At 32.2% G+C, this 26,277-nt stretch overlaps 1 protein-coding gene across 3 annotated transcripts in view; it reads left to right on the plus strand.

Annotated features, from left to right (window-relative positions):
• Positions 1 to 26,277, plus strand: part of CSMD3 (CUB and Sushi multiple domains 3) — a 525,852-nt gene that overhangs the window by 220,892 nt on the left and 278,683 nt on the right. For 2 of the 3 annotated variants that reach the window (XM_042839423.1, XM_042839431.1), the window contains 3 exons: positions 9,738 to 9,815; positions 15,875 to 15,962; positions 24,167 to 24,291. In XM_042839423.1, coding sequence (XP_042695357.1) covers positions 9,738 to 9,815; positions 15,875 to 15,962; positions 24,167 to 24,291 — 291 coding nt within the window. The remainder of the gene's footprint in view (positions 1 to 9,737; positions 9,816 to 15,874; positions 15,963 to 24,166; positions 24,292 to 26,277) is intronic. The other variant, XM_042839438.1, reaches the window with a different exon arrangement.

Genomic DNA, 26,277 nt, shown 5'->3' on the forward strand with positions numbered 1-26,277 from the left:
AAGGAAAGGAAAGGAAAGGAAAGGAAAGGAAAGGAAAGGAAAGGAAAAAATTAAAATGAAAGTTGATTATATAGAAGTAGCAGAGATTTTTTTCTCTTTTTCTTTCAGATCATTGAGAAGAATACTTGATCTGTCAGTGTCAAATATAATAAAGTCTGACGCTCACCTTTGCTGACATGATATTGTACTTCTCTGGCTTTTAGAAGGACCACTAATTGTAAATAATTTTACAAATGGGTGTAACAAATTTTTAAAGGTTTCTTAATTCTATTAAAGGAAGTGGATTGAAAATGAAATATCTCCAGTTAAGTCACTGGAGTTCTGTCCTTTATTTTAATAGATCTGAACTCCTTCTATCACAGAAGAAAAGAAATTAACTCCTATCATGTAAGAAAAGCTCTGTATAAACAATTTCTTGCAACCATCTCTCTCTCTCTCTCTTTTCCTGAAAAGTGGTTTAATTTCTGATGTTGTATATTCAGACATAAAATACTGTGCTTTATTTATTTCCTTCCCTAATTAAATAATGGCAAAGGGTGTTTACAGTATGGTCAGGTAGACACTTGTTCACACCTAGAAAGTCACAAAGAGAAAAAGAATGAAATGATTTTTTTAGACGTGATTAAGTACAGTGTATGATTCAGAAGTTCTGCATTAACAGACTATGTCCATCCCAAAGTTCTCTATACTGTAGATACAAAAGAGTGCAAGATGTAAACTATGTGACAAAGTATAAGCAATATTATTGCTACAGTTCATAAATGATCAGTTTAGATTTTCACACAAAATACAGAAAAAAAAAATAAGTCTGATATAGACATACAAAGGTTGGAGGAAAAAAAATTGCTTAGTGAAATCAAGAACAAACATTAGAAAGAAAACTTAATGTATGACTCTAGTTTTTATGTAGCAGTCCAAACAATGACTGCTATTTTTAGGATCTTAAACCCCATTTATTTTCAACAAAACAGCAGATTTGAACACATTTGAACAGTCTGGATTTAAATTCTCCTTCTACAAAACGGAAATGTCAAATATTTGCAGTATTTTAGCTATACTGTTATATGTAACAGCTTGTGTGGAGAGGGGTGGAGGAAGGAGGCAGAAAGTTCTTCTGCTCTGATTACTTTACTTAGCTTTTTATTTTTAAAGTTACTTTTATTCATTTTATTGATGTATGCATTCTTATTTCTTTTCCTTCATTTCCAACATTCCCCTCCCCCTACACTTGTACCATTCCTTTCTTATTTCTGTTTTTCCCCCTTACTTCTTTTAGAATACGTAACTATCACACCTTGGCTTATGCTACTTGATATCTGACTTTATGCAGTATCATCATAATAATTAAGAAGAAACTATTCAAAAAGATAAAAACAAAACTTTCTGCTGGATGTTTTCCATTAATCCGGTTGTTCTTTTTGCAGCGCATTAAAGGAAGTTTTATAAGATATAGGACAACTTTAATTTTAAATTTTTATTTCAAAGCAAGAGAGAATAAGAAAATGGAAACAACTAAACTATAAGAGAAAATGAAAGAGGAATTAAACAGGGTGCTAGTGAAACTCATTTGGAAAAAAAAAAGTTTGAAGATGGAGTTATTTAACCGTCTTGAATTTGTTAAAGATTCAGTAAATGATAGAGGACTGTTTTGTGAATATTTGATGTAAGCATTTTAAGGATTTGATGGAAAATATATTCCTACATCCTGAATTTTATGAGATTTACTTAGAAGGAGACCAAGGAAAATAATAGCAGGGAAGGAGAGATTATCATTTGGTAAGAAATCAGCGTGGACATGTTTGCAGATTTTTTAATGGGCTTTTTCTTTCAGCATGAATAAAACACAGGTGTACAATAATTGTAGTCTGAAGAAAATCAATAAATTTTTCAGCCTGATATTTAGATTCTTATTTGTTATAAGAATATTAATACACAAGATTTGTATACTCTTTGTTTCTTACTTCTTCTAATACAATACACTTTTATTAGCAAGACATACAATTTCAGGGCAAAAGCATTTAATTACTGAATTGTATTTGTTTGATTTTTCATAATAAGTTTCAAATTGTCTGTCTCATATGTGCATTGAGACACATAGATAGGTTTTGCTTGATGAAGGAAATTGATAATCCATAGTTTGCTAAAATTTTTCTTAGATAAGAACTGATAATAGCAATACAATTTTTTTTACATCTTCTTGTATTAAAGTCTTTGGAAAGCAGTTGATTAAAAAGTAAGAAAAAAAATGTTTCCAAATCATGCAGAAATAACTATAGCTGTTTCTAGATGCTATATGTAAAGCAACTAGAAAATACTAGTGGTGCAGTGTATCTTTTTCTTAAGACTATGTAAGTGTAGAAAAACAGGAAAGTAAAACCTGTACTTCTTTATCTCAAAGTACTATCTTAGCTGTATTGTAATCCTTTATGTGAAGAATGTACATAATTTCCTGACTGATGGACTCTGTATATTTGCTGAAGTATCCCTGAAATGAATGTCCTGTTTTTGCTGGTACGTGTTTTCAGTAGTCACTGTAACAAACTTTCATGACATCTGAAGTCATAAAATTATTTTTTATCCATATACCGAAGAATTTTTTTACTCATTTAATCAGCGGACGAGTAGAGTTAGTGTATATTTTTTTAAAAAACCCTTTGATTAGTCTTTCCATCAGATAAACTAGAAAATAATAATGGAACAACATTGCGTATTAACACTGAGCCATAAAAGCATCTATTGAAGAAAAAAGCCAACTAGCTTATTGGAATTTTTCTTTCACTTTTTTTTGTTTTGTTTTGTTTTTTAATGAAAACTCTTATGAAAGCAGTATAATTCTTTAGATTGCCTTTACATTTTTCCATTTTACAGTCATTATCTACAATGACATAATAGTAAAAAATGCATATATGCAATGATAGAGTAATTTAGTTTTCTCACAATTATATCTATTATATAACATTGATTCCAGTATATAAATTTAAATGACTTATTTCTTTTCTTACTTAAATGGCAACTTTATGCTGCTACCTTGCTCTTCTATTTATTTTATTTTTTCTTATGGTTTCTGCAGTTCTTAAGTGTTCTTCATTGTACTTGACATATTAACTTCTGTAATTAGTTTTTGTCTTCTGACTTACTGTGTCTCTACTTTTCTGCTATAAAGCAGGTTTTTGTATTATGACCATAAGTTATATTGGTGATATGTTAGCATAAATCAAATACATAGTTATTAGAATATGAAAACCAGCATTAGTGCAATTTTTCATTACTTTTTACGGATGAGCCATATTTGTTTTCTCTCTTAAATGATACTTTTTCCAAATTAGAAAATTTGTCATATAAGTTGACATACTCTAGAAAAACTTACCTTAAGCTTTTTAAAAATCATTTGTGTGCAAAGTAGCTACATCTCCTCATTAGTCTTAATTTAGAACTAACATAAGTCATAACTTATATTATATAATGAATATTATATATCTGTAATCTGTGTTAGTAAATTTTTTTTTTTATATATCAGTACATGTTCTACTTTATTTTACATAGTTCAAATAATCTCTACATTACTTTATTATTTTTTTTTTTTAATTAGTTGGAACTGAAATACTTACAATTTTTATAATTTGTGATGAAAACAAAACTGGGTGAGTTGTTACTCAGATTTTGCAATAACTTTACAGTTCCAGCTGCTGTACACTGATTATATTTTTCAGCCAAAAGAAGAATAGGATGTTTTTTGTTTTTTTTTTTCTTTTCCGTGTATTTTTTTTTCAGTGTACTTTCAATGGAGACAAAACCCAAAGAGAAAATTTCAAGTGCATATTGCATTATACATGGCTTACATCATGCACAGTATTGTTTTCTGAAAATTTTCATAGGTTTTCATCTGTACATTAAGAATAAACTAAGAATTTGCACAATTAAAATTGAAGTGTTTTACATTAAAGTAAAATCAAAATACATGAAATGTTAATATAAATGTGAAATGCATATGTTAGGTTATAATAATATGCCTATTACAGGTTTCATTGAAGTATATCACTATGTTTATTGAAAAATCTGGAGATCTGTTGTGCATATAGACCTAATTCTGGAGTAGGTATATTGAATTAGACATGCCTGGAATTATGATATGCAGTTTATTTGCCATATTTGAAACTAAGCACTGAGAAGACCAGAGAATGTCATTAGAAATAGTAATTGCTGCAAAGAAAATCTGCCATAATCAGATTTTGAAGTTCTTGAACAATGAGTGATTTACTGGTTCTGCACCACTCTGCTCTGAACTGTATTCCAAACTGTCTTTTGTCCCATTAGAAAGCAGTAATAACTCATTTCTTGGATAAAATAAATCCAGAGAATATTCTTATTGTTGTAGATTATGCAATTCTGAACCTACAACTACCTTTAATGTCAGCTTGTGTTCCCTAATATTTGGGCCCAGTGCATAGTGGAAAAAGTGATCATGATATTTATTTTCTAAGTAACAGAAATGTGGGAAGAATTTTTATCATGTAAATTCAGAGGGGAAAAAAAATTCTTGAGACAATGTAGTGTCAAAAACTTTTCTGTAGCAGGAAACTGCAGATGCATTTAAATGAAAGTGGAAAGTGAGAAACAGAATAGAGTGTTTGTGAGGGGGCATACAACTTGCCTTTGTTTCCAGAGATATTGCATATTTCATGAAACACTATATAGGAACATACGTAAGTCAATCTGAAATTAATGCCTCCTATTTATTTCTGTGGAATTACAATAGATACAAAGATCACAATAACACTCTCTGATAGATCAAATTCTCACCTATGAAAAACTTTTTCATCATAATTATCAGCAGTGCATTTTCACTAGCAATGGTCAAGAGCCTACATAACATTCTTGTAAAAATCTTTACCAGCAGACGTGACTTGTCACAATTACTGAAAAGTATTACCTATCTGCCTCACTCTGATAATATCCACTGGTTTCCAGAAATGTTCAGCAAGCGTCAATGAATGTCAATGTGTGCAGTATTTTCCACTGAAGGAATTATACTCCGCACCTTTTCTTCACTGCACTTAAATGTCAGATGTCATATTGTCAGACTGGCCTTCTGCTGCCATCTATTGTGTGTCAAAAAAATGTAATGGATATTAGTGAGAAGGTTCAAACCCTACTACCTTACTACCAGTATCAGCCTCTGATTTTGTGAGCCAGTGTAATAAAGCTTTGCTTAGAAGTGCTTGAAATTTCAGTAACTTATGTGGGAAACTATTTTAAATAAAGACTAAAACTAAATTATTCTGAACTTATTTCAGTTTTTATATAAATCGTCTAGCATGTACATGAGTCTATTCCGTTATCTAAATCTCATGTGCAAACTTCATGCATGGATTTACTTACTTTCATAATTATTTATACTCTTCTTTCTTCAATAAACCATTTAGATCCATCTTCTATATTTGCAGAATATGTTTCCAGCTTTAGAAACAATTGTGTAGTCTATACAATCTTCTCTTGTGTATCAAAGCCATTTGTGGGGAAAAAAACACAAGTGTGGTGAATGTATGCTCCAAGATGGATACCTGAATAGTTTCCAGATTTTCACAATTTTTAAAAATAATTTCTGAATCAATATCAAGTAGATCTGATGGTACTGTATACACTCATCAGATCACATGATGAAAATTATATTTATGACTGTCAAAGACTTTATGGTAGATGTGCACCACCAATTCTGCTCAAGCTAAATAAACACAAATACATATATATTTAATTATATTTAAATTTAAGACAACAAAAACAAAATAAAACTACAAGCCACAGCTATTTAAAGTAGTATTAAATAACATTATGAACTTTTTACATATAGCAAGGGAGATATGGATACACCAGATAGCTCTTTACAGGTTTGAAATAGATTTGACAGTCTTTACAGTTAGGTAATCAAACTGAGATACTAAGGGTTAATTCTAATGCAGATATAATAGACTTAATAACTTATTAATTTTGGTCTCTGAATAGCTTGATTTCTTTGATCTAGCTTTTCACTGTTATTTTGAAATTGATTCTGAAGTAGATTGAAGGTCAGGGCATAAATAAAACTTTGTTTTCACATCTGTTTTAATTTGTGCTCTAGTATTCTCTAAAGCACTGGAGGATCTTATCTCTTCTTTCCATCTGCGCCAGTATGCCATCTCAGGGGTATCTTGTTTGTTTAGACTCATCTATTTGTCCTGTGTCTTGGCTGTTAAGAAATATGAGAATAGATTAGTCTGAACATGTTTAGCTGTTTGCATCATTATCACGTGTGAATTACCTGGAGAGAAAAGAGGGTATAAAAGCTTAAACTCATCTCATGAGAAAATAGGTATCCAAGGCCAAATAAATAGAGCTCCTAAATTGTCTGTTTCTCTCTGTGATATAGCTTAGATGTGAAGCATGAATCTACCCTTTGAACCCTACAAAAAGTGAACTCCACTGTGCTTACTGTCACACGCATACTAAAATTATTTTTAAACGGTTTACATTTTCTTCCCTGGTGTCCACACTGGTATTTGAAAAATAATACCTAGTTTTGAAAGTATTAAAAAGTAGACTTACTGTGGTTTCAGCTTTGTTGTTGTTTTTGTTTATTTGTTTGTTTTTGGAAGGGGAGCTATTTTTGTATGTATGTATATGTATACTGAGCCTAACACACTCTTTAGCGACTAGGCATGTCTATATCTGCTTCTTCACTCTATAATCTTAAAGTACTCTTCAATAAGCTAGCATACAAAACACAGTTAAAAGTTTCTTACAACTGTGAATGTAAAGAAAAATCAGAGATCTTGAGTTTCTTGCTTTCCTCGTATTTAACAGCTGGGGCAAAGTGACGCAAATAGCTTTAAAAAAGATTGAATGGTTTGGGTTGGAAAGGACCTTAAAAGCCATCTAGTTTCAGTCCCCTGTGATGGCAGGGACACCTCTGACCTGGCCTTTAACATTTCTAGGAATGAATTATCCACAACTTATCTGGGCAGAGTATTCCTGTGCCTTCCCACTTTAATAATAAGGAATTTCTTCTGAATTTCCTATCTAAATCTAGCCTTTCTTAGTTGAATCCATTACCCTTTGATTTATTGTTATATACCCTGACAAAGAGTCCCTCACTACTTTTCCTGTAGGACAGCATTAAGTACCAAGCTGCTATAATGAGATCTCCCATAAGCCCTTACTTCTCCAGACTGATCAACTCTCAGCCTGTCTTTGCAGAGCACCTGCTCTAGCTCTCTGATCATCCTTATGATCTACCTATGGACTCATTCCAATAGATCCATCTCCTTATTATGTTTGAGGCCCTAGAGCTGGAAGCAATACTCCAAATGGAGTCCCAAAAGGGCAGAGCAAAGGGGACAATCACATCTTATCACTCTTTTTTTCATGTGGTCCATGATGTGGTTGGGTTTCTGGGCTGCAAGAATACCTTGCCAACGTTTTTCATCCAGTTCTACTTCCAAGTCCATCTCTGTGTGATTGTTCTCTATCCCTTTATCCCCCAGTCTGTATTGATGTTTGGGATTTCTATTACAGAAGGTGTGGCATTTGAACTTGAAATTCACAGCTGTTTCACAGTTCCACTGTAGATGTGATCTCTCTTTCTCATGTATGTAAACTGAGGATATATTATATAGGTGCTTGAGGATGAAAAGAAGAAAAACACCATCTTCTTTCTTTGTTATGTTGATATGATGATTTATGAAAATAAAGGACACAGATTGTATTAATTGAAACCCATACCAGCAACTAAGATCATGCATTCAAACCTACTCCCATTTTACTTAGGTGTTGCAAGAATACCTAAGTTTCTGTCTTCTGATCAATTCCGAATTATTTTATGTTGATGCTCTGAGTAAGCCTAAAGTAACTTACAGCTCTACATCTAGATTAACATTTATGTACATACAGCATCCTAGAAATCTCACACAATGATGTGAGAGCATTGCTTTTATTTCAGTACATTTGTGCTGAAATACTGTATGAACATACATTTGTCGTGTCCATGACTTCTTCCAACTACATCATTGTTATATGAGCTTCAATTATTTGAAATAAAAATTTTCATAGTATTTTGTGGCAATAGATACATTGTACTCCTGCACATAATGTACTTCCCAGAACCAATGGCAAATGTTTGTACATTATTATTATGATGATCATTTTATGTATTGAGATAGAAGCCTTAAAAAAAAATTAAATTAAAAGCCGTAAATAAAAAGTATGTAGGTACTTAGAAGAAAGTACAGTCTCTTCTATCAGAAGTATAAGAGTACCTCTTCTAATTTCTCAGTTGTCCTATAAATTGTCTTCGTAGCATGTTTTTCTGACTTTTCTTATGCTCTTGTGCATGGTAATGATTACAAATCACTAAGGCCATGTATTTTGCCTTGATTAACTGCCGTTATCAAAAAGACAGTCCAAAATAAAGGCTTTTGTTGTTCATATAGTTTAACAGTGGGATTGGAGGTAAGGTGAGGTAAAACTTCCTTCCACAAAACTTTGCAAATAAGGATTTTCATGCAAGGAAAAGTCAGCTGCAGAATCAACAGTAGAACAGCATACTGTATTTAGTTAAAACAGTAACTTTGCCCAGTATGCTTAATTTAACAATGTGATGTTTCTTCTCTGAGTAGAAGATTTCAGTTTTCTATGGCAGAAAGATCATAATACAGATAATAAAATCTATATGTTTCCTGAATAAACATGATTCTTCCATCATGAAGCTTCAGTCATAGAGAGGGTAGATTTTTAAAAGTAGTGGAACCATTTCAACATGGAGAGTTAATCTAAGTATCTATAAATCTTGACAATATATTCCAACATGCTGATTTTAGAATGACTTTTGTGGACTGTAACAATGACTTCCTTAGTTATTTCCTCAACTTTGTCTTTTTACCAAATTCAATACTAATTTTTAATGTATATTTTGAAATGTGTAAAAAAAGCCAAAATACATTGACAGAAAATACGTTGTTATTTATACTGCTACTAACATTTTTCAGAATATAGGCAGAGCATAATATATGTCCTGTATTGCTTGGACAATAATGAAATTCAAACTTAAGGGCAGATTTTGGATTCCAGTGTGTATTCAATAAGATGTTGTGGATGACACTTTTTTTTTTTTTTTTTTTTTTTTTCATGTTAAATTATGTATTGCTGGAAAGCAATTGAACTAAAATGTGCCTCCATGAAAACAAACAAAAACAATTCCTTAGGCATGATAGTATTCTGTAATTTTATTTATTTTATTTTTTAATTTATTTTTTTGATACAAGGGGATAATTACTAGTCTTTATTAATGTAGTGAAAATACTCGTTAAAATTCAACAGTTTATAAAGAGCATTATCTATTATTGTTTTTATTTTCCAGGTTCCATAAATCTGTGATAGTGTTTTATACTATTTATGGTGCATGGAAGTAAACACTTTGGCCATCATTTTACTCTCAGTTATGCAGGAGAGAAAAATAGTTACAAATCTTACTTCCTTCATTTGTCTGATGAAAAATTTGGTCTCAATACTCATTCTAGTACATTGCTTCCCACTGCAGGGACAAAATACGAACTTGCTAGGTAGATGGTACTCTAGTTTATATATAGTTCCATTATACATTTTGTCAAATGAAATGAAATATTTTAGACTCTATTTCCTGATACATGTTTTTTTGTTTGTTTTTTCTTTTTTTTTTTTTGTTTGTTTTGTTTTTGTTTTTTAATTAGTGAAAAAGGCCATAGATTTTAAATCTAGAGGATTTAAATTGTTTCCAGGGAAAGACAACAGCAACAAGTTTTCTATCTGTGAGTGTACTCCTTTTTTTGTTACTTTTTTCAAGTGCAAGAGTGAAGTTTGTGCTGTGTTGTTTGTGTGTTTATGAAATTGTTTATGTATTTATATGTATATAACTAACTTAAATCTGTTTCTCAGTCTGCATGGTGAATTTTTAAATATGGTTCTACTCTAAAGGCAGACCTTCTATAAATCTGGCATTGTAGAATGACTTTTTTCTTTACCAATGTCACATTAAAATTGAAATATTTACAAATAAATTAATATTCAGCCTCTCAGGTGTCAACTGAAACCCAGGAAGAGAAGATCATGTTATTCAATCAAAAATTTGTATGAGTAGAAAAATGCTATAAGTACTGAAATCTATCTTTATTTACAAACATGCACTTGTGTATTTTGTTCAAGTGATGCATATGAGTTCCCTTCCTGAAATCAGTTCTTCTTCATTAACTTTGACATTTTGAACAGATTAACTAACTGAAAGTTTCAAAATTCAGGATATCCTTTCTGCCTTCAGCATTAATTAGAGAAAAGTAGAACCTGAAAGTTTTCATCATAGTACAGGACTGAGTTCTAATTAACACATGAGGAGGAGTCAGAAAACCTTTTAACATAAATTAAGCAGTGATTTTATATACAAACATATTAAAGAAAATATATTTTTCAGAGAAAAAAGGTGCCATTTTTATAGAGATCTTTTTTTGGTCTAGAACCACTTTTTAAATAGTTACTATTGATTAATTTGAACATGCTTAGCATATATCTGTTTATACTACATTGTTATTCTTCACAGGAGTGGAAGGACTTACTCTTCAGGTTCTTAGGTTAGAAATGTTTGTACTACTTTTTTTTTAAGTTGTCACAGGGGGATTCAGTGTCCAGGAATTAGCAGGGCATATTGGAATATTTTTTTAAATGTATTTTTCAGTTTTAAACTGTCAATATGATAAACATGTTGTTTTAATAAAAGGTGTCTTCAAGCAGCAAGACCCTTTAACTTTTGCTAAGTAAGAGAAATAAAGTAAAATATACTGCTGTTTAGTTTTTGTTATGTAGCGTGTTGCCACATTCAACTTTTCTGTAACCTTCATCATCTAAATAGTTCTCGAAATAATTTTGTTTTATTTGAAAATAATGTCTCAATATCTCTGAAAATAAGTGTTCTTTTTATATAAATTGAGTGACTGCAAAGTACAGTGAATATGCAAAAATATATAACTGCAAAATAAACACAGTAGTGTTTATTCCTAAGTAAGGTACATCACTGAGGTCTCTGCCTGACAATTCATCTCTGCTTTCATAGTTACGAATTAGAAAAGTAGTACAATGGTTGATAAAACAGATTGTCGTTCTATACAATTGTTTCATGCAAATCATTGAATATTTTATTATATAAACATTAATAAGGATACTCATTTATGGTAAAGTATCAGACATTCATGATATTTAAAGTCATCGTTATAAAATTAGTCCTGAAAGATATTCATATTATTTAAAAATAATCTTTCTATCATTTAAGATATTATTATAATTTATGTAATGCTGAAAATGTCTCTATCTTGATTTATTTATCTTGATTTATATAGGAGTAAATTACCTATACGAATCACTAATAAGACAAAAACATTATTGTTTTGTATTTTTAGTGAGTTTTATTCTGGTCATAAAAGAGGTAACTCAGATTTTGAAATGTAATTAAGTACATGATTAGATAGTCACTGTGGTAGGATGTGAAATTTAAGAGAAAGTATTTAAGGTATTTAGCTACAGAGTTAGATAAAATTTCCAATGTAACCTCAGCTGAATCTCTGCATTACAGTAACATGTAGGGTCTTTTTAAACACAAAGGATGACTGTCATTCAGATGTTAATAGAAATAAAATACAGTTAAATTAATACCTACCATTATGCCTTGTATTATCACAGTGTTTAGAAATTATCATCTCATATGGGTCTTTCCCTATTATACATTTTTTGGAATGTGACAAGTAACTAATATAATGTCATCCTCCTTATTGAGAAATTATTTTACAAAGATAGGCCCCAATCCTGCAAACATTTATGCACATACATTGTTGAAATGCCTTAACTTATCAGGTTTACTCTGTAAGAACAGAAGCATGGCTTCAACAAAGTTGTTTTGCATGTAGTAAAACTAGAATGGTAATAGTTGATACAGTGGTATACTCTGAATAAAAGTAGGCATCAATTTCATTTTGCAAGAGCTGAGATGAAACAACTAAGTAAATATAAGTCATACAGGGATGCATTTCTGTCTAGATTAAGACTTAGAGGTTTTTTATTCTCAGTTTGATGATCAGATCATGAACGAATGCTTTCCTACCTTTAACTCATGACAGGAAACCCCTTTACTACCTGCTATCAAAGGGAATGTAATTGCATGCAAATATTAGATGGATAGATAGATAGATACCTGGAGAACTGTGTGAGAGATAAATTTCACAAGACTGAAAAATAAAGATTATCTGCAAGCATTAACTTGAATATACAAATATGGAGTGTTTGTACATATATTTTTGGAAAAGTAATTAATAGAAAATAGAATGGATTTATTTGGACTTAAATGTTTTACTTACTTGGGACCAAAGCTGGAGGACAAATCAATTTTATGACATATACACAAATTTCAGTTCTGAAGTATTGCTGTCTTATATAGAATCAAAGAATAATAGAATGGTTTGGGTTGGAAGAAACCTTTAAGATCATTTAGTTCCAACCTTTCTGTTATAGGCAGGGACACCTCCCGCTAGATCGGGTTTCTTAAAGCCCTGTTCAGTCTGAACTTGAATGCCTCCAGAGTGGGGATTCAAAATCTCTCTTGGAAACCTGTTTCAGCATCTCACCACCAACACATTAAAGACTTTCTTCCTAATATCTATTCTAATCTACTCTCTTCCAGTTTAAAAATTTTTCCTCATCCTGTCGCTATGTGCTGTCTCTCCTCAGCTTTCCTGTAGGCCCCCTTTAAGTACTTGGAAGGCTACTGTAAGTTCCCCAAGGAACTTCTCTAGGCTGAAGAGCTCCAGCTCAGCCTTCCTTGTACAACAGGTGGTCCAGCCTTCTGATTATCTCTGTGACCCTTCTCTGAACCTGCTCCAACAGCTCCATGTCCTTCTTATTTCGGGGTGCCCAGAACTGGACGCAGAACATGAGAACACAGCAGAGGAGCAGAACCACCTCCCTCCACCTGCTGATCATGCTTCTCTTGATGCAACACAGGATGCAGTTGGCCTTCTGGGATGCAAGAACACATTGCATGCTCATGTTGAGTCTTTCGTCATCTGACACGCTCAAATCCTTCTTGCTCTCAAGCCGTTCTCTGCCCAACCTGCATTTGTACTTAGGATTGCCCCTACCCATGTGCAGGACTTCCACTTGGCCTTGTTGAACTTCATGAGGTTGGCATGGGCCCATCTCTCAAGCCTGTACAGGTCCATCTGGATGGCATCCCCTCCCTCTAGCATGTCAATTGCACTATTCAGCTTGGTGTCACCTGCAAACTTGCTGAGGGTGCACTCAATCCCACTGTTCACGTCACCTACAGAAATGTTAAATAGCACTTGTCCTAGTAGCAATCCCTAAGTGCAGCCAGTTCCTTATCCAGTGAGTGATCTATCCATCAAATTCATCTTTCTCCAATTTGGTGACTAGGATGTCATGCAGGACAGTGTCAAAAGCTTTGCACAAGTCCAGATGGTACATTTCAGTTGGTCTTTATCCACTGATGCTATAAGTCCATAATACAAGGACACCAACTTTGTCAGGCAGGATTTGCTCTTGGTGAAGCTGTGTTGGTTACGTCCAATCACTTCATGATTTTGCTAGGCACAGAAGTAAGAATGACTTGCCTGTAGTTCCCTGGATCTTCCTTTTTTTCTCTTCTTGGAAATGGAGGCCATGTTTCTTTTTTTCCAGTGAGTGGGAACTTCACCAGACTGCCATGACCTTCCATATATGATGGATAGCAGCCTGGTAACTTATTCCGCCAGTTTCCTCAGAACCTGTGTATGGATCTTATCCCACAGACTTGTGGACCTTCAGGTTCTTTAGATGATCTTGAACCTGATCTTCTCCCAGTTCTTACATTCGCTTTCTGCAACTTGGATGGCATGGTTAGAGCCCTTGCTGGTGAAGACTGATGTCACTGAGTACACAGATTTCTCCATATCCTTCATGGCCAAGTCTGTAGTTTCCTTCTGGTCCACATCTTCCCTGCCCTTCCTATACTGATTTTGTTACTGTTGTTATTTTAATGATTTTCTTTAACATAACCCTTTAGTTTATCATTTATAATTACAAATCGGTTTCAAAGTGTATTTTTAAGAAAGAAACTTTATACAAAAGATGTCAAAGACCACCATGATTTTTCAAGTTACCATTTTTTGCATAAATTGCAGAATATAATAGATCTTTTGCTATTGCTCTTTGCAGCAATAGAGAGAGAGAAAGACAGTTGGATTTTATAGCAAAAAACCAAACCAAACCAAATAAACCCCACAAGAATATTCACTATTACCTGTGAAGGGCAAATGTAGCATACAGAAGTAAAATGATTACTTGAAATATTAAAACATGAAAAATGATATAATGATATTTTATGTTTATTTTGTTCGCTGTAAAGAATTTGTGTGATACGATGCTGTCAAAAAAATGACATTTTAAAAAACTTCCTTGGTATTATTGTCCAGCATCATGAATGAATTTACAGCTATATATTTTATATGCATTTAGTGTCAGGGAATTTGACTGACAGTCACAAAACTAAGAAGGCATCTTTTTCCCTATTGGTTGTCAAGCATAATTCATTTACCTTCCTGAATTGTGGAAAATGGCTGAGTGAATCATTTCTACCTAAGGTTTTAAGGTTTTCTTCATTTATAGTGACCACTTAGGATGATTCTGAACTTCTCAGGTCTTGATATAGGCTTTGGATATGTAAATATATCCAGGTATTTCAAAGACAGTTCACTGCTTGTCTATCAATTTCTTCCTAACTGTCTTTGTGGAATGCTGTTTATGGCACTGTAATTGTCAGAAATACGTTTATTCCAACAGTGGTAGTAACTTGGTTTTCTGTAGAGAATATCCTTTTATCGCACCTAAAATACTAGGGGAGGAAACCCTCTAAGATGGATGTTCTCTGAGGAAGTGCCCTCCTAATCCAAAATGCCCTGAGTGTAGCTATGAAGGGGTTGCATTTGTTTGCTATTAGAACCAGTTTGATAAATCTGTTGGGGCAGTGGTCTGGTTCCAGTCCTGGAAAAGACTGAGTTTGGCAGTTTTTCTCACTAGAGAAGAGTAGTAACTTGACAAATTTTCCAACCCACTGCAACATTTTCATTTGTTCTTTGCCTTCCTCAGAGGTAACAAAGCAATTAAGGGAACAAGTTAAAAAAAAAAAAAAAAAAAGGGAAATAAGCCAATAAGCCAAAGGCTAACTTGCTGCTTACAAAGTTCTGGAAAAACATACTGACTGAAAGATTCACAGAAACTTTATCTCTGAAGATTGATTTTGTTTTATTATAAGATAGAAGTATGCCAGTCAAACTGGCATTTTGAGTTTATCCTCAGACCACTATATATTGGGGATATAGGACAATTCTCTCAACATGAACGTTTTATTGCAATTCAAAGAGAAAAGTCAAATGTTAGCAGAGATGAAATGTATTAGATTACGTTCAGAATAAAATATTGCAACCTTGATGAATGCTCCTTGAAATGTAAATTTTTGTAAAAAAATAACCATAAATATTTCCATATAGGTTTAGTAATAATGCAAGCACACAAATTAGCAGAAGAGTACAAATAATAGAAGGGTTACAGTTATTTTCTTACTATGCAGAAATACATGTATTATTTATTGTAGAGAGAGGTATTATGTATTGAAACTAGAAATTATGTGGATGATCGTATTCTATAGAAAATATGTTTCAAATGACCAAAACCATAGGTAATACGCTTTTACATGTTTGTTAATTGCTTAAAACTCTATTTCCTAAAACCAGTATTATTTTGTTTGTTTGTTTGTTTGTTTTGTTTTGTTTTGCAGTAAATGAGGGAGGTATTAAACAGGCATCCAATCTGTGTCCAGATCCTGGAGAACCAGAAAATGGAAAACGGATAGGCTCAGACTTTAGGTAAAATATAAAACCTATCTATCTTTGTATAATTTCTCTATTACTGAACTTGCTGAAAATCACTTGAAAAATGTATCTGTTCAAAACTTATCACTGCTCTCAGTAAAAACTGAAATACAACTCTATAAAATTACATATGGCAATATAAACTTTGGTTTATATGCAGAGATGAAATATGTTCTGTACTTGTACACATCTGTGTATCAGAGAATGTACATCTCTGATCTGTAAAAAAAACCAAAACACAATGAAGACTCACAAATGATGTTTCAGATATTATTTTAGAAATATTCTTTATAATCTAATGGAGAATACTGTGTTTTTTTACAGCATATTTTGATTTGATATATGTAGGTCTATTTTCATAGTAGTCCTCATGTTATTTCAACACTCCTTATGCAGACTAAATTTTTTAAAAAATAATTGATGCATACCAAAACAGTTGTGAATACTACTATATAAAAAATGAAAAAGGGAAGTAAAAAAGTGTTTTCAAAATGAAATAATTGGAAGATATAATAATTGTGGTCTTGTAGTACTGGAGGGCAGGAATATTTACTGACAGAGAAGATATTTCTTTCCTTAAACCAAAGATCATACAAAAAATTATTGGTATAATTAATCCCTAATTTGATCACTTTATGACATTACTATGAATCCAATCTTTTTAGAAAGAAGTTAGAAAATATTTTAAAAAATCAAACTAATACTGAATTGTTTATCTTTCTGTTTAATGGAGATTCCAGGAACAGTCAAAAATACTGTTAACTTTGAAGACAGAATTTCTGGTTCTTTCTAACAAGTTAGATTGCAGAGCAATAATAGCTTCTGAAAGCATAAGCTCCTCAATGTCTTCACTGTCATCTCAATTTTACATTTCATATGTCCTGAAACTAAATCTTTTTCTCTGGAAATTCGAATTTCTGTAGTTGAATTTCTTCAAATATAAGAACTATCTGGTTAGACTAGTCTTCTGAGAACAAATACAATCTAGCTAAGCATCTCCTTAATAATCTGTCTCCTCTGGCTGCAGTTGTCAGAAACAGCCCAGAATGTATGTTGTTACCTGTATGACTGTTACCTGTTATTTAGTAAAAGAAACATTTTTTCCCATTGTCAGTACTAATATGGAAGATATAAAAAAAGTTTTAATATGATAAATAGTTTTCTCTTGGTCTTGGTGGTTGTGTTGTTATTTTGTTTATTTTTTTTTATTTTTTTATTTTTTAAATTGTTAGGCTTTGGAAGTCTTTTTTCTTTGTTTGAAGTGGAATAAACATAGCCAAACTGAATTGCAGTTGGGCAGTATATTATTACAAAACAAATATATTTCTTTTACAATATCTTAAGGTTCTGTCTTCATTAAATTAATGACTGAACCTATCCCTAATCTTCCATGTCTTTTATGTAGTCCAATTAAGTGTTCAGAAATGAGATTTAGATCAAATTTGAATCCTAACAGAGCAGAAAACTGTTAAGACAGTCACCAAGACGCTAATGTGATCTTAAAAATACAGATTCTATTGAGGCAGAGAAGTATACAAAGTTTATATTCAAGGCAGTTCTTGTTGGGGTCCACTTAGTTTCTTTAGTGTTATTTGTCAAAAGATTAATACAAACAAAAAATTAATCTGTGAGCAGGCATACCTGAAGGAACACACAAGTTTCTGGTGAAATGCAGCCCACACGTTCTATTGAGTAAGATCTGACTGTGCAGAGACATTTGATCATCATTATAGCGTACTTACCAGCACATCCCTACAGTTATGTATGTCAGATGATAAACCCAAACAAACAAATTTAATCTCATATTAATTAGGTTATAGACATTTTTGTTTAAATGCCACTGGATGCCATGGCTTATTTCTTCGAGTATCTAAGTGTTTTTAAGAGTTTTTGCTAAATGATTTAACTGCTGTCATTTAAGACATGTGAAGCAGAGTGAAAACTAGCTATCAGTATCTTAGTCTAACATTCTAAGCAACTAATTATGATACTGATTACCTGAATTACAATATAAACAACACTAATTTCTGCTTTTATTGAACGTTGTAAGTTACATTACAGTTCTTTTCTTTGGAAGAATGACTTTGAAGTGTAGCCACATTAACAATCAGTTTTACTCTTAATTTTCTGTAAAGTTTCTCTGAATCGCATGCTCTTCTCTGCATATATTCAAGGTGAATATCTAGACCTTGAAACTACAAACATCCTGAAGCTTTAACAAAACTTAGAGCATTCAGTGAGATGCAAGGCTAGCTTAAAATGGAATAGCATGTTTCATTTGCTAGCGGCCAGCTGTTTCCTGTGTCAAGCAGCTGCTTCTGATAGCTGTAAACTTTGTGGGAAAAGCTGAAAACCGAAGAACTGCTGTAATAGAATTCTGAATGGTCCCCAGGGTTTTGGGAGGCATAGGTTTCATCTGCAGTTGAAATTTAGTCTTCACCTTGGTTTTTTCAGCACATACTAAGGAGTAACTGCTATCTGTTTACCAGAAGTTTAAAATATTTAGATTGTGTGATATTATATCTTGGAATCCTAACATCTTGTTGTCATATTTCTAAATACTGTATCAGCTGATCTACAGTAAATATTTATATACATACTTTTGACCTTGGACATGTGCTGCAGCTTAGCTGAGCTTTCTTACTGTGACTCAAACAGACTGTTAGATTATATCTGTAGATGATAATTACTGATCAGTGATCTGTAGAAAGTTATTAGTTCAAAAAAATTTGATTCACTATGTGGCTGTGAAATCTTGTGTATAGCCTCAGTTTCTTTTACATCAGATGGAGAAAATTATATGTTCACTGCAATACTGGTTATTCATGTATGTTATTATTAAAATGTATCATAATATCCATTTTTTGATTTCAACAAACTTCAAGAGATGATGTTTAGCTGTTTCTGGGATGTTGCTTTTGTTTCTCTTTGGGCAGAAAGGCGCTTGAGGTTTGGAAAGTGTAGGGTAATACGACAGAAAATCATGTAAAACATGTAGATTACCTTTTTGTATACTGAAACGTACACATGAATTTTCTATTGATTCCACAGAATTGGAAGAGAACTACAATATAGGAATTCAGAACTATTACATTCAGTAGTTCAAACTACATAGTATCCTTTTAATTAATCTATCCCAAATATCCAGTACAAAATTTACATGTAAAATTCAATGTAACATACATGTAAATTCAAAACCATTAATCATTTCCTGCTACAGCTTGAAGTTTGATTCCTTGCATAATTGATTCATTTCCAATAATAATTTAAATTACTTCATTAGAGATTTTCTTTACTGAATTTATATTGTGTTCTCCATAGAGGATTTCCAACTTTGGTGAAGAAGGAGGAGACTTCATAAAATAGATATGAGAATGAAGTATTTTCTTAAATTCATATAGATTTCTTATTTATTTATTTATTTATTTATTTATTTATAATTCTAATGAGAAATATATCCTTTTTTTTTACTGTCAATTATTTTTGTCCTCTTACAAATATAAACTTTCAGATAAAGTTGTTGAGAGACACAGGTCAAGCACTCTTTTTTTTTTTTTCTTTTAATCTAAGAACAGTATCTTGTATATGTGAGAGTTTTAAGACAGTTACAAACTAATAAACATCTTGAGTTAACCAGATAATCTTTAGTTATATGGGTCCTTAAGAGCTCATCTACTCCAACCTCCTTTCTAACGTTAAGACTAAACCAGCTCAGCTGTGGCTTTGTTTAGCCAGTCCTGAGAACTTCCAGCAATGGGTAATCTGTACATTTTTTGCATGCCTTCCTTGTATGAAGTTATGAAGATTCTTGAAATGTAAAACTCAAATCTTCTAAACCTACCATCATGTATTTTCTGCCACAATAGGATAAGTTTGGATTATTCATCTTTGTAAATATTCTTCAGGTAATTATGGCCTTTTATTGTCTGCTAATTAGCTTCTTCTTTGTCATACTAAAGACTAGTTCCCTCAACCTTTCACAGTAGGTGAAAGGCCTATGACCATCTTCTCCTTGGAGAGAAATAAATCTGAAGAGCGTAGTTGTAAAGTTACCTGTATGTCATTTTGCCTTAGTGCTAATAGGTACCTCCTAGTATCTAGATGTACTTTTCGAATGTGAGTTGTATGTACCTCATCTACTGCATCTTTGGAGGGAAGTGACACTTGATTCTCCCGCAGTGCAAAATTCAATTATCAAATTCTTTTTAGAAGAAGATAGATTTTGAACTGAATATTGCACTCAAGGAATGAAAGGTTTTGGACAAAAATATCATTACGAGAAACAAGAATAATTTCTTCTATTAGACAACTTCTAATGATTGAATGATTTCTTCCATTTTTTGAAAGAATGCATGGGTAGATAATGTAAGAAAAACATTCATAAATGCTAACATTTCCTAGGCTTTTCTAGGCTTCCTGAGATATTCAATTACTTGGAGTTTGCTTGACAATCTCACATCAGTCCATGTGCCGTTATGGATGCCACTCTTACCCTGTTGCAAGACCAGAATGATTATACATTAAGTGTAAATTTCTTGCAGAGTTTCTTTCTTGTCCTTCTCTTGACTTTTCAGACAGGAAGCACTCATTTTATTTTTTATTTTTTTTATTTTTTTGAGACAGTTTGTCGTAGGAACTTGTCTCTGATTCTTTTGTTTTCTTCCTTAGTCCATTATTTTATCATCTTCCCATCCAACAGCCCTTATTAGATCTCACTGATGTGGCACATGCATCATCAGCTTTCTAAATTTTCCTATTTAAATGAGTTTATAACTCCAGCATGTTTACATTCATGTATTATCAAATATCTGCTTCATATAAAAACTGATTTGGACAAGTGAAGTGGACTAGATAATCTAAATGTTATTCATATTTTTGCAGTAAAAAGAAGATTCATTACAATTTCCACCCTCTGAAATAATAGGCTTGTACTGACGCTTACAGTTTTGATATCTTCAGTAAATGGAAATGAATTTCTGTTTACAAAACAGATTGAACTCCTCAGTGTTTTCTTTTGAAATCAGTCCATGATTATTTAAAGTTAATATATTTCACGTTATTGTTTTTAGATGTTATTTTACTTTCAAAAGGAAAAATGAAAGATTGTCTGATTGCTTCAGCTTTGCTTTCCGCAGCAGACATCTTCTGGTGAAAAATCCGAACTTGAGAAATTTATTCTTATTTTCCCAATTTCTGCTTTACAAGACTTCTTAATTCTATACTTACTGGAATAGCTGAATATAGATTTTAAAGATAACATAATCTTTCCATTTTATAATTTTGAAATTTCTTCCATCTCTTTGATTTGCCTTACGTCTTTTTACTCATTAGTACCATATAGAATCTTCTCAGTTGTACCTTGCAAGGGACATTGCATAACACTTTCCTCACTGCAACTCTTTGTTATCCCCTTCTTTTACAAACAATTTCATGTATTTTACTATTCTGATTCTTATATAAAGAACTTTATATGAATAGTTTGTAGAGCTGGTATCTTCTATAAATCCTCTATTTTTGAGATGTTTCTTTAGGTGACTAAAAAATCATTAATGTATCCATTATTTATAAGCTATGTCTCTGAAAATCTCAGGCTCTCCCCAGACTTCATCAGCACAACAGACTTTGCTGGACACTACTCCTTTTCAAACAAAGTAAGAAAACTATTCTAACTCCCTTACATTTAAATTCTTTTTCCTTTTAGTATCAATCTTCTTTACTTAGCAAGTTAACCTCTGGAATATATGCTCAGTCTCTTTCATTTTTTGCTTGTCAACTGGATCAAAATTGAAGTTATTTTTGCAGCACTAAACTGCTTGTATATAAGAAAAGACAAACAGAAAAAGAAGAAAAACCAAGAAAACCTAGGGTCTTCTTTCCCAGACTTTGCATAGACTAATGATATTTAGAATTGCTTTGAGCAAAAAGGAACTCAGTACCTTATGAAATCAAATTAGGGCATCAATGCAGAGCAGAACAATCCCTTCTCTCAGCCATCTAGCAATGCTGGGCCACAATGCCAGGCACACTGCTGTCTCATATTTAACTTGCCATCAACCAGAACCCCCAGAAGACTTTAAGTGGGACTGTTATTCAAACTCTTGTGCCATGGTAACTCTGCCTAGACTGTGGAATACCTTTAGTCATGTGATTTGTACTAGCTATAAAGGGATAGTTGTTAGTATTGAGCCATCTAAAAATATGAATAATTAGGATATATTTTATTTTTCTTCAGGTTTATAATATACCGCTTTTGTAAACCTTCTCAAGATACTATGTTCTATTGTATTTCTGATTATAAAATGCCAGTCTTAGTTGCGTGCTTATGCAAGGAAACACCTTTACACAGTTAGTGTGGAATTTAGTAGTGATGTAAGATTTATTTTTTCATAAAATTTCATCACACATTTTAAACATGAAAACATAAGTCTTTAGTATTAATCACTGTGAGGATGCTGAAAACGATGATAGCTCCAAAATCCACTTGCAAAATGCATTTTATTATAATGTGCATTATCACAATACATCAGATATTCAAAATATTAAATCTGAATTCACTTGATTCTTATCAAAATTTCTTCAGTAGCATCTTTGTTTTAGTATTTTGGGCTTATTCCTTAATTAGAAAATAAAGAAGGATATTTCAGAATTTTGAGCTGAAACACAAGGTAACTCACTGCAGATGTACAATTCCACTTCACCAGGCTTACATGAGGAATAGGGTGAATAATAAAACACCATTTAATTTAAATGCATAGTGATGATAATTTAGCAAATGAGAATAGAAAATGTGCATTCTGAAAACCTGTATGATGTGATCAGTTATCCTCTGTCTTTTTTTTATGTATGGCATACTACTGTGGCAGACAAACCAGTAAAAAAACAGTAAGTTGAACTTAGGTAATGTAAGATACTGGTGTCAGAATAAGGCCTGATATATTTTCTGTTTTCAGCTCTAACTGGGAATTGAAAAAATCGTGATATTTTACAGCAAGAAGAATTATCTCAATAATATACATTTTATACATTTATACATATCAAGTTTTTTAACTTTCCTCAACTGAAAAAAAAAAAAAAAAATGTTACCTCAGAAAACAAAGATAAAAACTAACCAAGCAAATAAACAAACCAAACAATCTTTTTCCTGCTTTTATTTCCAGTTCTGTACTGTGCCAAATTTGTATCACCAAATGTCTGCGCCATGTGGAAAAATTCAAAATCTTTTCAAGCCTGTCCATCACTTCATTAATAGTCACAGCTACACACCAAGGAAGATGTTTTTAGAATTATTTCCTACCATGACTTTCAGAAATGCATATTTGCCTTTTAGCTTTCATTGTCAAGTAGCTGTGGTATTCACATTCTTGTTACTGGGAAGAGTAAAACATATCACATATGTGGAGACAAAATTTTACTGTTAGCTTAACTAAAATCTTAATCTGCTAGGAAAAAAATAAAAATCAGCTATTACTAGAATTTTTACAGTAATACATTCCTAGTCAAAATTGTGCCAAAATTGAGTCAAAAATATGAAAAAGTCTCATTAATAATATACCACATCAATGATATTTGAGAAAAACTTTTCCTTGATATTATACTCCTTTCAATATCTCTCTGGGTTCTAAATTGAAATGCACCAATCTTTCTCCAGTAGAAGCAGAGGTGACAACAGGTCACATGTATCTCAAGTTCTTAACCAGGAAGTGTATAATGTTTATAGAGGGATTTTCTTTCTCAGTCATGTGGTTGACATTTTTGGTAATCACAATCTTTCTTGCATGTTTCTAGCTTTGATTAATATAAGTGACTGCTCTTTCATAGAATAATGGAAAATCCTGAGCTGGAAGAGACCAACAAAGATCATCAAGTGCAACTCTTGGATCCAGTTTCTTACAGAATGCTTAGATTTGTCAGATTTTTATTATGCAGAAGTCAGAAGTTAGGCCTGACTAACTTCTATCTCATGTGATCTCCAGGAAAATGTTAAAAAAAAAAAAAAAAGTAAACCAGCTCTGGACAAGGAAAACAAAAGAGGTCTGAAGACTGCATAGCTGCAGCCTCTTAATATCAATAAGAAAAGTAATACTTAATGGGTTACATTAGTATTGTTAAAAGTGTTATATATGCAAAAGGGTGCAAAAATCGACTAATAACTATTTTTAAAAAATGCATCTTCTTTTCATGTCACCGCTTGATTTTAGCTTGGGAGCAACAGTAAAATTCTCTTGTGATGAAGATTATGTGTTACAAGGCTCAAAAAGCATCACCTGTCAGAGGATAGCTGAAGTTTTTGCTGCATGGAGTGATCATAGACCTGTGTGTAAAGGTAAAGAGGAATTTTGATCCTTTTAGTAATTTGTTCATTTCAGGTTTATCAACTGCCTGATAGCCAAACCTATGAAATGATATTTTGTAAGTACTTGAAGAGTATAATCACAGAATTGTAGGAGTTGGAAGGGATCTCTAGAGATCAGTTAGCCCAACCCCCCTAATAAAGCAGGTTCCCTACAATTTGCTGCACAAGCATGCGTCCAGGAGGGGTTTGAATATGTCCAGAGTTTAAAGTGAAACTAGAAAGAAAAATAAAGTAATAATTTTGTTGGAAGCTAGCAGTTCTGACAAACTTCTGTTTCTATGTGAAACTGATGAATACTTGTTGATTAGATATCTAAAACCGTTATTTATAATTAGAACTCGTAATTGAAAACAAATTAACTTCTTTAAGCTCACTGACTTCATAGAACTTGTTAATTCCACCTTAAAATACAGAAGACCAATATTCAGAAAGATACTAGAAATTGATGCAAAGCCATATGGAGAAAAAACAGACAGATGTTATAGATATTATAGTTTGTCAAATATAAAATATGATGGAGTGTCGTTAGTAGCTGCTTTAACTAACTTCAGTGTGCTGTAATTTTGTTCTTTTGATTAACAAGAGGTTTTAATTACACTCTTAGATATACTAAAAATGAAATATAAGGTTTTTCTAGTTTAATAATTATGTGTTCTTTAGGTTTTATGCACAGAACATACAGTAAACATTTTGAGATATTTTTGCATAAGTAGGATAAATATCAAGTGTGTACAAAATTATGTGTGCATCTGCTTGTTGAATTTGCATATTTGTTTACAAGCCATTTGGGCAAACAAATCAGACCATTTTGTACAAATGTTATTTTATGCAAGAAATTGTCTTGAGAACTGATTCAGCTTTGCAGATAACAAGGGCACAAATGGTATTAAATATTTCACCTTTTATTGTTTTAAATGTCATTTAAAGTGCTACTTGAACCATTGTTTTTTATTTGAATATTACAACAATGTTTTTCAGTTGCATGTATAAAAGTCATTATGCACACACACACACAAAACTGAGCACTACAGTTATGATTTATTTTTAAAAAATATGAATATTAGTTATTATATTACTATACTGTTCTAAACAGGAAGTTTCCAGTTCTATTAGATGCATTTGACTTGACAACATAAATCCTCATAATTTGTTCTCTCAGGGCATATGAGTAACAGAGTGTAACTGCCTGCCAAAAATGAAAGATTAACTCTCTTTAGGAGTTATCATATTATACCAGCTGGAACTGACATAGGAACATATTAATGAAAGTGAAAGCTGGAATAAATTATTTCTGCAGAAGAAATGCAAGGGTTTGAGAATGAAAACTGGTAGAACACTTCTAAAACAAAAGGTCATCAATGTTTTTTAATTTAAAGAGTAATTTCCAGGAAAATGCTGCTCTAGAAGTCTATTTAAATGTAAACATTTTGACTTCTCAAAGAGACTATGAGGAAACTATAAAATTATGCTAGATGTTGTGGCTAGATTTTGTTACAAATTAGATTGTGGTATTGTCACAATGATTCTTTCCCTTTCTGTCCTTTTTAATGCATTTTATTATTTTTCTTAGCCCTCATCTCAGCAGATAGGAAACATGTCAGAAAATGAAGGTGTTTGTCTCAATGTGATTTGCAGACAACATACTTAGAAAATAATTTAAGATGTAGAGTCAGAGGAAAATATGGCTTTGTGTTGTAGAACCTGATGAATTAAGATAAGCAGCAGATGAGAAATAACTCACTGCTTTTATTTATAAATAAAATATATTTTATAAATTTATTTATTTATTTATTTATTAAGAATCAAAATTCTTCCACTTTCTGAGACACTTGTTTTTCAGCTGGATTTTTTTCAAGATCCACAAAACATTCAAGGAGCACTGGGGTGTTTTTAATGTGTTGCAATATAATTTGCCACTTGCTCCAAATCATCAGCCAACCAAAGCATGAACTAATA

This window comes from Centrocercus urophasianus, unplaced genomic scaffold (assembly GCF_019232065.1).
Source record: "Centrocercus urophasianus isolate 14NV4802_14NV808 unplaced genomic scaffold, USGS_Curo_1.0 seq_11, whole genome shotgun sequence".
In the NCBI taxonomy this organism is placed as follows: Eukaryota; Metazoa; Chordata; class Aves; order Galliformes; family Phasianidae; genus Centrocercus; species Centrocercus urophasianus.